General features: G+C 37.7%; 1 protein-coding gene across 13 annotated transcripts in view; it reads left to right on the forward strand.

The window, feature by feature from the left end:
• The window catches only part of NUBPL (nucleotide binding protein like), a 103994-nt gene that overhangs the window by 15767 nt on the left and 73161 nt on the right, over positions 1-15066 (forward strand). For all 13 annotated transcript variants that reach the window (XM_040560334.1, XM_040560330.1, XM_040560338.1 and 10 more), the window contains one exon: positions 4337-4371. In XM_040560334.1, coding sequence (XP_040416268.1) covers positions 4337-4371 — 35 coding nt within the window. The remainder of the gene's footprint in view (positions 1-4336; positions 4372-15066) is intronic.

Genomic DNA, 15066 nt, shown 5'->3' on the forward strand with positions numbered 1-15066 from the left:
CAGTTGACGCTTCTGTTACTTAATGATGTAAGGTTGATGGTTATAATTTGTTGGTGGGTAGTTTCAGGTTAATGAAAATACTGAATAGCTGTTTGTATATCAACAGATTGACAAACTGAACATAATGTGAACAATACCTTATCCCCCTCACTTCTACAAACAAATGTGCTGATTTAAGTTCCACTAACTGGTTTCTGTATGTAGTTCATACCTATGTTTATAATCTGTATTTAATTTGTACGTAAGGTACAACACGTATAAGAACCTTTAAAGAGCTGGGAGTTCTTATTCATTCGTTTAAAAATGAAGTAGGATTCAACAGACATAAGAGAGCTGAAATGTAAATGATTATTCAAATGTTAGTGTATGGAACAACCTATTGTTAATGAATGCATTTATTTATAGTACTGAGAAGAAAGAGAAATCTAGAGTCATCTTTATTAAAATAAGAAAACGTTTAATGGTTCAGATGAGCAATTGAAGATCAAGTAACATGTATGGAAAAAAGGAATAGAAGCTTGTGGGGAACGTGCTTGGTGACAACTCCGCTGACGCAGTTTGAGAGCAGGAGTTGAAAAAGGAAGGAGGGTGGTAATTAGAGGTGGTATACATCTCTGAATTCCTAAAGCACCACATAAGGTATCGTCAGCCTTATCTGCATTCCTCTGAAACACCGTCAAGGCTGTTCATATTCCTTTCCCCCAATGGGCTTGTATTTCAGTTGTTCCAGATCTCCCTGTCAAGATGAGCGGATATGTACGAGGGTCAAGTTTGTCAGGGCCATTCTTCAACCGATCATTGTGTTTCTGTTGAGTATTTCTTTTTGCCTGTCACATATAGCTTTTATATTACGTTCCTTGTTGCTTCTTGCGTTTTTGAAATGAATGGAGTCTCTGATTAAAAGAATACATTTTTTTATAGGAAAAAGTGTTTTTCAGTCTGTGTTTAGATGCTTTTGGTTGTTTTGGTAATCTTTGTCTAGTAAGAGGTTTTCTGTTTGTTTGATTCATGTCTCCTTCCTCTATTTATACTTCCTGTCAAGTTCCCCTCTCCTACCAGTGTTCTGCTAGATTTCCTCAATCCAGCTGAAGCTTCCAATTTCTTTTTCCTCTTCTTTTTTTGCCCCTTCTTTTTGCATTACTCTAAGTTGAGAGCATTGTAGAAAATTCATCTTGGCATGAGAAGAGTTCAAAGTGTGGACTTGAAAGAATAGAAGCTTCTTATTTATTGAAACTCATGTTTTCAACTGGGGGGGGGGGGGAATAATGGGTGGAATAATTAATAATAATAAAAATAAAATAAATAGATGATAAAAAACGTGGAAAATTAATTTTTACCGTTTTTATTTCTTTGAACAGCAGGATTAACAACTACTGCTACTTTATTTTGAACTTTGAGACATTTCCAGCAAAGGCTAATGGGATGAGATTTTTCAATATTGTTCAGGAGAACTGATGAAGCCAACACATGGCCAAATGTGTCCTAGTAATTTCTTTTTTCCTTTTGTATGTTTTTATTCTGCAGGGAGGATATACTGTTGTTGAAACTCACCCTTTCAAGGTAGAGGTCAAAATCCCCATCTGTTTATCTGAGCAGTGTGGACGCAAATCTGGGCTTTCACAAGGGAGTTGATAATATTTGTTCTCTCTTGCAGGACCAACATCATGTTTTCTGGTAGTGGACCTTAGTTACAAGTTAAGATATTCTGGTGACTAGGGAGACCTAAGTATTTCAAAGTTAACTTTCAGAAAGAGTTCATCTCAGTTATCTGTTATTGATGGTGTATCTTAACTGTGCCACAAATGCAGATGCACTCAGATGGCTCTGTATATGTCTGATCTTCGGCCAAGCACTTTTATTGGTGTTGTTAGCTCAATATTCAGTGAATTCAACTGTGCTATTCCTATGGCCAGTTGGGGTTTGGAAGTTTAGAAGTCCAAACTAATAAACCATCCTAGATTTGCACTGACATCAAGAAGGCTAACTCAGAATCTCCTTATGTGTCTTGATACTGGTTGGCTTGTTTAGGATGGGCAGAGACTGTTTGCATTGTGCTGTGAAGTTTTGGGGTGGTGGGAGGAAGTACTGGACTTCTTGAATGTATAAGCTCTACTGTCTTGCAGTCCTGATTACATTGGGACTTAATTGTGGGGGCCCATGTGAATGTTTAGGGTTGGGTTAGGGTCCTATGCTGCATCTCTAAACTCTCTTGGAACTGATGGTAATACAAAGACAACCAAATGCAATAATCAGCTGGGATTCAAAAGAGTACGTTGTGTCCAGCCAGATATCCATCTAATAAACTCAGACTTTCCCACTATATTATTTTCTGTCTTCCTTCTTTTACTTTAGTAGTCAAATATCCTTTATTGAAGAAGCGTTGTGGATCATACTTTAATTTTTGCACATGGTAATTGTATGGGAAGAAGGTAGACACACAAAGCTGTCCTGGTATTGGCTGAGATAATTTTTTTTCATACTGGCTGGTATGGTGCTGTGTTGTGGATTTAGGAGAAAAATAATTCTGATGACACACGATTTACACACGTTTAGTTGTTGCAGAGCAGTGCTCACACAGAGCCAAGGACTTGCCAGCCTCTCACCGGTAGCGCCCTGCCAGCGCGGAGGCTGGGATGCACCAGGACCTGGGAGGGGACAGAGCCAGCACAGCTGACCCAGACTGGCCGCAGGGATGTCACGTACCTTATGGCCTCATGATGAGCGATAAAACTGGGGGAGTTGGCTGGGGGGACTGCAGCTTCTTGGGGTCTGGCTAGACATCATTCGGCAGGTGGTGAGCAATTGCACTGTGCGTCACTTCTTTTGTTTATATATTTTTATTATTACGATTATTTATTTTCCCTTCCTATTTTGTCCTATTAAACAGTCTTTATCTCATCCCAGGAGTTTTACCTTTTTCCCCTGTTTCTGTCCCCCATTCCCCTCAGTTTGTGGCTGTGTAGTGCTTAGCTGCCTGCTGGGTTAAACAACAACAAAAGCCATAGACATATAAAGACAGAATGTGGAGTAACTTGCTTCTTCCTTTGTGCCTCTTCAAACATGAGTTGCAGTTCAGTTATTTATTTAATCATTGGTTTGCGTGTTTGTTGTCTTAGCTGTGATTTGTAGATCAGTCTCCAAGTTTCAGAAGATTAATTCTCTCTTCTTGGTTCAGGGGATAGTTAATCAAGCATCTACTTAAATAGCAAACTGAAGAATAAAATCCGTATTGCTTTATCAGTTTAGGAGTAAACAGAGCATGTGTGTGCCTTACGGAGAGCTGTATAATCTTCCTTGTTAACCTCCTCACTATTTTTGCTTAAAGGAATTCAGCACTTTCCATACTACGTTCCTTAAGCTTGGAATGTCTCGGCAGTTTGTTCTCAGTACCCTCATACTCTTCCAGTAGAAGAGGCTGGCTGCAGCTTATCTTTCTTAAAATGCTCTGTCATCTGAGATACAGCAACCTGTAAAGAAGGCAAAGAATTTTACCTGAGAGGTTTTTTTTCAAACGTGTTACTGTTTGGAGTAATATGCATACTATTTGGTTACACTGAAGTTTCTAGGAGATCTTCCGAGGTAGTTGAAGCTGGTGAACCATTAAAAGGTGCTATTTCTTCCATGTGCTTTCTAGTTACAGGAGTTAAATATTGATAGAAGTGCTTTGAACAGAGCTGTAAACAAACTGTTGGATTTGTTAATTGCTTCATCCTGTTACTCTGTTTCTTTAGTTGCTACAGGTGCTTTCAGGGCAGATGAGACTTTATTTTCTGACATACAAATAGAGCAAAAAGCATACATTGCACCTTCTTCGAGAAAATTTCCATGTTAATATATCATGAGAAATTGAAAAAAGGGTATGAGCATATTTCTGGTCACAGTAGTTTAATAGTTTAGGTCAATGCTTATCTAATCTCTATTTAAAAAAAAAAAAGTTAACTAGAGACCATGGTGAGGTTAGCTATGGTAGAATCATTTTATTTTTATGGTATTGTGTAGTTTCCAAGAGTCAACAATGATTTTTCATAATGCTATCCTTTGGCAAAATGCTTAGATTATAATGTAATCTCAGTGTCCTGTAGAGACCTAGAGTTTGTAGGTTTTTGCAGGTTCGTGTGAGGTTGCTAGCAAGCATGGATTGAAATGTGAGTGTTGCTGCCACTTAAACTAGTAATACTGCAGAGGTGCAAGAAGCTAAAAATCAAGATGATGAATGTGATTATTAAGCACGTGTGATTTATCTTTGTTTTCTCTTGTTAGTAACCATAACATTCTCAATATTTAGAAAGTAAATTCTCTTGCACTTAATCTTTTTTTCTTCTTTTTTTTCTTGCAGTAAATATAGCCCTTGCCCTAGCAGCAAATGATTCGGTAGGTGAACGTCTAATTATCTGCCTTAATGTTAAACAAATGTGTAAGTCATAAATAAAACGGTTACTGCTGGGGGCAGTCACATACATTAAATCAAAGTATTTATTCTGGCAGTTAATTTCTTTATTTGTTTTTATGGACTTCTGAGTTTATGTGAGCTTGTTTATATTGTATCAGCATGATGAATGACTCGGCTCTCATCCTTCTTTGGGTTGGGTTTGGCTGTGCACTTTTCGCTGCCTCTCTCTGATTTCAACTGCAATTCTGCAAGGATGCGTAGACGTACTAGAGGATGCTTGTGCAGGTTGGAGATGCGTAATAAATAATTAAATTCTGTCACTTCAGAGCACTGACTTGGAAAAAATGAGTAACTGTTGGGTGTTGTCCAAAGCATTATTTGTAGCTGTGCAGATTTACTTTTCCAGGAGAAATTAATGTATAAAAATACTTTATATTTCAAGGGCTAAGGGGGGGGAAGGAGCTGTATATCTTCCCTGAAGATTGGAAATCCATGTTTTCTGTAACAAAATATCGTTGCACAGTTTGGTATTGCAGAACTCAAAATGTTTATCTTCAGTCTAATTAACAGTGGGACCTATTTAATTTTAAAAAACAAGGGGTCTTCATTACGTTCACCTGGTGCTTCCATTGTGTACATTGCCATATAAGTAAATTTAGAAGCAAGTTTTTTCTTGATTTCCTATGGAAGGGTGTATAAAACAAGTTTAGTACTCATAAAGTGTGAGTCCCCAAATAGCTAGTAAATACAAAATAAAAGTATAGCCTTTAGAAGAGTATTCCACAAAGCTTTTCAGTGAAGCTTTTAATGTATGATGAAAGTTCAGATTTATTGATAATCTTATGCAAGGGCCAAGGAAGGTAAGTGAGGAAACATCTCATTCAGATGAGGTATTACTATCTAGGAATACATAATAAGCATGGCTTTGGAATCCTGTCACAGTCAACTTTAATGGGGAGTTATTTGGTTGAATTCTCAAATGACATTTGGAAAGTACTTCATAGTTGTTGTTGTGTAACATAGAAAACATTTACAAAGTGGTATAAAACAAGGTATTCTCAAGTACTTTGACCTGGTAAATGTAGCATCCTTTTCTTCTTGTGTTGTAAAAGATGAGTAAAATGAAAGAGGTAGGAGTGAAGTTTGCATGCATTCTGCACACTTCTTGTAGGAATTCGTAAAAGGTTTTTAAAAAATTTCCATAAAATCAATCATACTTGATAAGAAGTGTTAAAGCTGTTATATGAAATGTGTGCTGTTTGTAATGGCAACTGATCCTGATATTTCACAGTTTTTAATTCTGTGTTTTAAATAGGCTTCTGGAGTAATTTGATTTTGGAGAAAAATCTGTCATCTTGAAAAGCAAAACTGCTTGAATGGTTCCTTCTAATTAACTTCCAAGCATGGCATTTGCTGTAATACTTTTCCAAAATAAATGTGATCCTGCGAGCAGTTCTGTGCTGTGGCATGGTCACTGAGTAGCTCCATGGAAACCATGTCAACTAATTGCACATAACTGTTGGTACCGGCTGAAATACTTGTAAAGCATGTAAATAAGAGACCATAGCCAAATAATTGAAGAGGTGGTTACTGGAGTTATTTGGCAAATCAGGGACTGAGAAATAATTATAAATGAAATTGAGCCAAGAAAATTAGGTAAATACAAAATGCACTACTCACTTCTGATGTTAAGATTACATGGGGTGTGAGATTGGAGGCCAGAGTCTGGTGGATGTTAATCAATGAAAAGCAGATGAAAGTGCTGTGACTTGCATGAACTGATGGCCACAAGCTAACAAGGTGCTGCTCTTCATTTGTTCTTCATTGATGTAGTTACGAGATGCAAAACATGAAAGTAAGTTGAAGTGAAGGAACTCAATTTTTGTTTGTTTGTTCGTGCACGGATTTTTTTTATATAAAATGATGGCGTACACATGTTTGTGTTCAACCTTTGGGCTTGAATTTGCTGGTGTTTTCATTTGTGTGCTCCCATTGATTTCAATTCAGTGGTTTTGTGAGTTAAACTTGTGAAATGAGTATCTCTGGGACCTTGATCCAGACTGGGATTGTTCATTGCCCTCAGCTGTAGGGATCCCAGCAATGTTCAGTTTTGTTATAGTGAAATAAGTAAGGAGGTTGTTTTTCCAGAGTTCACTGATGCCTCCTGCTGAAGTTTATAGTGAATTTCTTTGACCTCAGATATGCAGCAGTGGCCTCTTCATTTTACTGTTAATAACTAATGATTGTGCATTGCCTTCCTGTGGTTTTCTTTCTCGTTATTACTGTCCTAAGTTCACCTGTTTCTTAGGAGATGGTAATGAGTGTGGTAGTAGATCAGGGCTTCAGCAGCAGCCTCCTGCCAACTTCATTACAGTGCTTATGTCTCTTATAAGCAAAATACAGATTTATAGAAACTGATGCTTGAGCGTGATGTATCGTTTAAAGCAAAAAAGAAAGGACTTGAGCAGAAAGGTCACTATGACAATACAGGTTTGTGCTTTGATTCCTTCATTAAATACAGTCTTTTTCTGTTACAAATTCAGTGTTTATAACTAGGTTTTCAAAGGAAGTAGTATATTGGACCTAAATGACTTTAAAAATATGTTGTCTTCTGATCTTTCAAGTGTCATTCTTCTAAGATTATACAGGTCACAGACTACTGAGAACAACTGTTTCTGGGGAGGGAGATCTGTGGAAGATGCTTTCAGAGAAGATTGGATTAGAGTAGATTCTTGCTGCTTTTAGTAACAGCTTTGACACCGTATTGTTGTTTGATAGTGTCATAAGCTGGAAACAGATTAACAATCAAAGCATGAAGGAATTTCTTGTCTTGTTGATGAAAGAAAGCTTCCTTCCATCGTCTCTTGAAAGTCTGCTTTACACAGCTTTAAAAAAAAAAAAGGGAACCACTGTTTCTATAAATAAGTAGCTGATTTTTTTAACATGGAAGCTTTTTCAGCTATTACACTGGCAGTCCAAAGTATTAAGGAGTCGACAGAGCCTTGGATGTTGTCATTGGCCCAGTGTTTGTTGGCAGAGCCAGGATTAGAATTCAAGAGTTGGAGTCCTGCATGCTGGTGCTCAGGCTGCTTGGCACATTTTTACCCTTATGGTTTCAGAGTAAATAACTCTGAGACAGGATTTCATTTAGATACCTAGATACCATGTCCAAGTCAAAGTAGTATGTGTTGGGGGATGGTTTTTTTCCTCTTTGATGCAAGGCCAGGAAGATGAGCAGGGCAACCTCTCATCCCTTTCTGGTTTGTTAGACTTCGGTGCCCTGGGTTACCTGTTGTGGATGGATTGGTTAAGATTTGTGTAAACTCTTGTGCCCGTACCAAGATCTATAAATCATACAGTTTTCTTCTTACGTTAAGAAATAACTTAGGTTTTGCTCTTGTGTCCTATTTTTAATTGCTTGCTTAGTTCGGTGGCAGATTTTTTTCATTCTTTTGATGTACCAGCAGTCATTTGCGCTCCCGTAGGAGCACTTGAGAAGAATTTTTGGGTTTTGTGCCAGGAGAAATCATATTCAGACTAGAATGACTATTTATGAAGGCTGCCTGGCCAGAGACGATTTATTATAGTAGAAACAAGTTGAATTAATAGATGCCAGCAATAATAGGATAGAGATTGCTTGTTTATGAACAGAGTATTTTAGTGAGCAAACACCAGCTGTGCATGGCTAAGGATGGCACAAATCCAGTTGGGAGGCTGCATGCTTGTGCTGTCACTGCGAGGCAAGCTCCCTTGTCGGATTTCTTCTGACTCTCTTTTTCTTTCCAAGAAGATGTATGTTTCTCACTACAGGGTGACATGATTTTTGTGTTGTGAAGGACAGAGTAGCAAGCAGTAAAACCACACGGAACAGATCAGGAGGTAAGCGTAAGCAAATGGCTTCTGTCCGGAGCAGTTAGGGCAGGTGATGAGCGGCAAGCCTCACTTCTATGCCTGGTAGCCCAGCCCCGGGTCACAGGACAGGGTAGGAACAAAATGCAGAATGCCCCCAGGCCTCTTCCACATGCAGCCATTAGGCCATTATGTGTGGCCCTGAGGGAGAGGCCTGCGATGGCCCGGGATCCCCCTGGCTGCTGAGCAACATGGTGGGGTGGCCAGTGGTAGAGCGGGGCTCTGTGGCGTCCTGGGCCGATGGCAGTGGGGCAAGGGGCTTCAAACTAACGTGTAGCTGTGAGGAGGGTCTTTGTGGGAATTGCTACCAGGATAATAAAATGATGTCAAAACGTTAATCAAACAACACACATTGATTTCAAAATGGCTCAAAAGTGGGGAGGGGGAGCAAGTCTAGGATTTAGAGAATAATGGGCTCCATCACTGAATAATTGCAGCTGAAAAGAAAACTTTTGACCTGTTTTGTCTTCCTTCTATGCACCCTTCCTAATTGTTAGGGTTTGATTTCTAGGCATCTTCTAAGGCAGCCTTTGGTACTTAGAGAATCAGAAGGCTTTAATTGCTACAGAGAGGTGTTCAGGCTAATTTCTTAATGCTGAAAAGTGCCAATAAAGGTGGAGATGCCAGTGAGAATTGATTGGGGTTAACTGGTAATGACAGCTCAGCTTCTGGATCAGCTGAGAAAATGAGAGAATAAAACTTTAGAAATCTGACCGTTTTCAAATTAAAAAATGAGTAAAAGTTGTCTTAGACACGCACTTCTTAAAATGTTTCATTTTAATCAAATTACTGTGCTTAATTTGAGGGGCAAAAAAGTCTTTTGAAGTATTACGTAGAGTTAATTACCTTCATCCTGGGCCTTCGGTCACTGGAAGTCTAACAAAGTAGTTGGAGAGGCTGATGTGCAAGGTGGAGTGTGTTTACCATAACCACCTGGCATGCTGTGAGTGCAGTGAGGTACCTCGTCAGGGATGTGGTAGTGTTTGGGACACGGTTGTGCATTTTTATCCATAATTTAAAAAATGGTGCTTTATGAAGTTTTTTTCCCCCCCCAAATCAGATATATGATGTGTAAGGCCAAACAAAATTGAATTACTGGTACCTGATGATTGAGAAATCCAACTAGGAGCTACTGCAAGCTGTTGTAGAAAAAAATGCCAGAGAAGTTCTGTAGCTGACAGGAAGTTAGAAGATCTTCATATGAAGGAAAAAGGGCTTTTAAACCAGCAGAAGAATGGGTATTTAAAGCAAGTTTGCATTTCTGGGACAGATAGTGACAAAATTGTAGTTGGGTTTTATTGGCTTTAATCCAATTTACAGCTAGGCACATAAGTAGTGTTCAGCTGAAAGAGCTGGAGAATTAGGGATTAAAAGATGGCTATTCAATGTGTCAGTATGTCAAATGGTGAATCCAGGGCCTATCCTGGTTTTAAGTTCCCTTTTGTCCTATATGCTGCTGCTTGTAGTTTGGGATTAGCTTTAATTCTATAACCACATTAGAAGGGTAAATTGAGAGTCACTGGTTGAGGATTAAGAACACCAGCTTTAAAAATAGCTGGCACCATCACTTAGCAAAGCTGGAGTTGTTTGAAATGGGCTGTAGCTGCTGAATGTTGGGACTGCTGTGGGTGCGCAGAATCGTTCCCACGCAGTACAACAGCAGCTCATTAACCTGTGTCTCCATCCCTTCCAGGCTGAACTCCAGGGAGTTCTGGTGGTCTGCAGGGTTTACTTCAAAGTAAAGTATCATCCACTCAAATCCAGTGGGGATGCATGTGCTTTACCAAGTATGGAAAAGAAATCTCGGAACAGATGAGCAAAAGTGAAATTAATGCTGTTTAAGAGTCTCTGGATGTTTGGCAGTAATGTAGGCTATGTTGATTAACAGCTATTTATAGCAGATCTTTGTAAGCTGATATTCTTTTTCCCCCTTCATTGGCATGAAGTCTTTTATCAGGCTCGTTCCTCAATAAAGCAGTTGGTGACTTTGAAGAAATCAATGCATATCACTAGATTCTCGTCACAGAACACAGAATTAGGTGCGGAGGGCTCATCTGTGATGCATGAATGGAACTGGTTGCATTTGGTTAAAAAGATAATCTGTTACTGGAAAATGTAATTGATTTCATAGTTCATATTACCTGAAAGATTTAAAAAACAAACTAAAACCCATACATAAATGAAGAATGTGAGAGTAAGCGACTCTTCAGTGTAAGCTAAAATAGTTTATAGGAGGAGGGATACGAAGCAGTTTATCATCAATATGTACCTACATCTGTACAAGGACCATATATAGTAAAAGTCACCTGCCTACGAGAACAAACATAACAGCAGTTGAGCAATTTTGTATCTGCGTACAGAAAAGCAAAGGAGGCAAAATTTACTTCTTCTTAAAGACCTTGTGCCATTATATAGAAGGACTACGTTCTAATATGGCCCTCAGCAACTGCTTTTTTTCTGGCCCTAAAGGATTTAACCCAACAACATCCAGAGCTTTAAACCAGTTTATTTAGGATACAGTAGTACCGCAAATCTCTATCACTCACAGTGTCCAAGTGGAAAGGCTAAATTGAATTTTAATTATGTTGGCAATCTTGCTGGGGACAAGAAGCAAAAGGAAGGACTCTTTTTAATAAAGGTAAAATATGCCTGTAAATTGTGCGCTGCACAGTATGACGCTGTAAGACTTTAATCTCTCAGTGATATACGCAAGAATATCTTCTTTATCTATTGATGGAGCAGTTAGTTTTCTTATAAATACAGAATCTGTGCCTGATGACTGAAAACCTTGTTAGTGTAGATAAAACAAGTTTCTAAATTAGAACAAAACTTCAGAAAATTTGAACTGGGGTAAGAAATGCAGTGATTGTATAGATCTTGTGCTGAATATTTGTCAGAAATCTTCAGGGAGGTCTAATTGGGCGAATGAGTTGGGAAGATTAATGTCAGTGAAGTAAATATGGTGACATAGTCAATGATGTAAAAGCAGATGATGAAGGTGAGTTATAGTTCTTTACCACAGTCCTTTACTCTCTTTCTTTTTTTGCTGTCTTGAGCTGACCCATGATCTGATGAGACCTGAAATATTGGTGCCAGCTTTCATGAAAGAACAAATCCTAGCAGTAGTTAGCCTGTGCTAGAGATCATTGAACTAGAAAGGGAAAAAAACCTTAGAAGTACTGATAACAAGCTGTATGTGAACATCTGTCAGTGTTTAAACATACTTTTTGCTGAATATACCAGGAGATTAGTTCTGTGTTTGCATGTGGCAAGAAAATATATATATTTTTTAAATGTTGTGTTCTCACTGGCTGATGTAATATTTGTAAGTATGTTACTCAGTATGAAGAGTTTCTATAATTCTGCCTGTGTTAGTTCAGTATATTTTTTTTCTAAGTAGCTTGCCATATGTCAGAGACTTAAAGTGCATGATTAAAACATATGGGAATGGTTACACTGTCAGTTTTATCTTCAGAGCTTAAACTGTTTTAAGTGTGCAGGTAGGTAACAAAAAAAATACAGGTCTCTAGGAGGTATTTTCTGAAGTGCGGTAAACTTAAAGATTGAGTCAGCCTTTCTCCACAGCTGGGCAGGTGGGAGGAAATGGGCAGTGGTGAACCGGAGAACAGCAGTTCTCAACTGGTTATGGCTATGCCGGCTGGAGGGAGGGAATGTTATTTGTTAATAGAGCAGGACAGAAATACTTCTATAAGCAGAAAGTAGAGCTGTAAGAAGAAAATGGTGAAGATGTACTACCTGCCTCCTTTTCCTGCAGAATGGTTTAAGTCATGCGTTTAGATTTAACTTCAGTCAGCATGAGAAGTAGCTCGTATTGGTAGTTAAATTGACAGTTTCATGTGGTAGCATCCAGCTGTATACCAGAGTTCCTTGAGGAATTTAAAGCATTGTGTAAATGCTGAAAGAGATGATCTGGACCTGTCTTAGAAGGTAGATGCCCTAATGCTTTTCCGAGATAATTAAATGTTGAAAATAGGGGTGGTAGTGGTATTCTAGGGATACTTACGTGCTGCAGATGAAGTGATGTTTGAGGGAAACAAAACTCAAAACCTTAGCTTATTAGGCCAATGCTTTCTTCTAAGCTGCTACTTTTAGATGATGTGAACTTTTTCTTATGTAACATGTGGGATTGCTCAGTGAAGAAAAACCTACCATAGGCTATCTTTGCTTTGGTGATGATCTGCAAGTGATTTAACAAGACTTTCTGGAAAGCTTTCTTCTGTCAGCCTGTGGAAAGCACCCTGCTTGCAGGAACGCTCATGCCTGCATTAACATGAGCTGTAGAAACTGGAGAATCCGTGAATTCCTCTTCTTTGAAGACGACAGTTTTCTTGAACTATATCCAAGAACAAAAGTAGTGCATCTCGGAGACAGGCGTCTTGCCTGCTTTTGAGGAAGTGTTTAGACTTTTTTTTTTGAGAACTGTCAGGTTTGCTTTGTTAGGTTGAAACAAGGTCAGCTTTGTAATTTGGCATACTAACTGTATTTGCAAAGTTCTCCTAGGTAATTGAGGGATTTTTTTTCCAGTGTGCGTATATTTATTTTTAATTTCAGGAAACTTGATATATTAATAGACAGACGTGATGTCTGTCGTGCAGACTCCCAGGAATAAGTGGCTGGTGGTGGTGAAGGTCTGCCTATGCACAGGAGGTCACAAAGTCAATCTAATTAATTTAGTTTTTCCTAAATCTTAATTCCCTTCAGGCTGAAGACAGAATTGTAGTGAGGAGTAAGGCTGCTGCAGGTAGTCATTGGGTATTGATGATTCTTGTTAGGGTTGGAGGGGAATCCTCAAAAAGTTGAAGGAAAGAATGTCAGTCAGGTTTAAAACATTATGTAGGTTTTTCTGCAAATATTTACTTTAATTTGAGATGTAATTAGGTGGCACAGCCCTTAGATGATGTTTTGATGAGTTCGATTAGCTGCTGACAAAGATAAAGGGACTGAGTCATGAATCTTTCTAATCTTTTAAAATATGCGTTTTGTACAAGAACAAAGAAGCCCTAATATTCTTTTTGATGTCTTTGAAATCTAACCTAAAATGGGTCTTTTCAATCTTTCTAAAATTGCAGCTTTCATACAGTAGGCAAGAGGTAGAATAATTTGTCAAAGTAATTCCTGCACTTTGTTGTAATAGCTTTCACAGAATGTTATCAAGTAAGAAGCATTAAAAATCTAAATGAAATAATCCATTTAATTATGTATGCTTTGCTCTGTTTAATAAAAAAAAGTATATTGAATAACTAAACCCGAATTAAATTGTTGTTTTTTGTGGTGAAATCTTATGTTTTTTAAAAATACATTATAGATCACATACAGTAAAGTATTTTTTACTTCTCAGCTGTAGAACTGAAGATAAATTTGACTTATATTAGGTAAATCTGACACATTAAATTGATCAGCTGTTAAGGGTGTCTTAAGGGTTCACTATCAACTGTTTAAATAAAAGATAAGTAGAAAACACCTGCTAAATCACATTATTTCTTTTGTAGTAAATAGGGTCAGATTTGCTTCTCAAGTGTCTGCTTGTATGAGATAGTTAAGTGAAATTTAGATATATTTAGTAGTAGGGGCCTGAACTAGTTTTTTAATCCAGGCGTATTTTTGCTTTAAAAAACAAACTGAACAAACTGATGCAGAGGAATATGCTTGTTTAGACATCCTCTTCAAGGGTAAGGATGCTGTGGACCTGCATTAAAAGCCTCTTAAATTAGCTCCTCTTCTTCTAACCACAAGCTTAATAGTTACTACTGAGCCTTTATCTTTCTCTGCATCTTTCCCATCAAAATCACGGTAACAAAATGGCTTAATGTGATACTGAATTATGAAATCTTTATTCAAAAAATGGAGCGCACACTTTGAAACGTTAATAGTGAAAGTGTGACTCAGCATTGTTGGAAAAGCTCCCATTGCCTTATTAACCTTTCAAACGAGCCCTTAGACATACTTGCTTGCAATTATGCAAAATGTTGAATACTGTTAACTTTTTATATTTGAGAAGCTTGACGTTCAGTTCTTAAGAGCTTGTTCTTTATTACTTAGTTTACAGAACTTGGTAATTGGTAGCTTGTCTTGCCATCTGTAGGAAAAATATTTTAATTTTCACCAAATATGTGTGCATGTACTTTTTTAAAAAAAAAAAAAAAAACAGAAAACATCTTGAAAGTCTAGACTGCATAGCTGAAATAACTTTTATTTGAAGTTTATTGCATGGTGTACCATATGTAGTTAAATAAACACATATTTTTAGCATTCCTTTGTGTAAATGCATTTGATTCAAGTGTTATACCTGCTTAATTGCCTTCATAGACTTGCATTTTGATATTTTGATGCCTGCCAAAGTTTACTATGGCTTCTTAAAGATCAATACATTTTACTGTTTTCACATTCCTTATACAGTCACTAACTATATTCCAATCTCAGTATATATTTATGAACATTGATAGCTTTTCTTTTACAATGAAATTTGATACCCTTAAAAACCTTCTATTCCTCTTTAAAGGTACATTGAATAGAGAGAATGTTGCTTATAGCGTTCCTTAATATATGGTCTGTGGTCTTCATGGTAAGTCAGAAAATGTGTGCAAGTGAGGATTTGAGAATCTAGATTTTGTGACCTCTGGTAAAACATGTAGAGACGTTATCTTTCATGCATCAATTGCAAATTAGGCAGGAAGGAAATGGTGATAACTTATGTCTGAAGTCAAGATCATATTTTTATTTCTGTGGGCAGTTTTAAGGTTTTGTTT

Source organism: Cygnus olor, chromosome 5 (genome assembly GCF_009769625.2).
Source record: "Cygnus olor isolate bCygOlo1 chromosome 5, bCygOlo1.pri.v2, whole genome shotgun sequence".
NCBI classification, from domain to species: Eukaryota; Metazoa; Chordata; class Aves; order Anseriformes; family Anatidae; genus Cygnus; species Cygnus olor.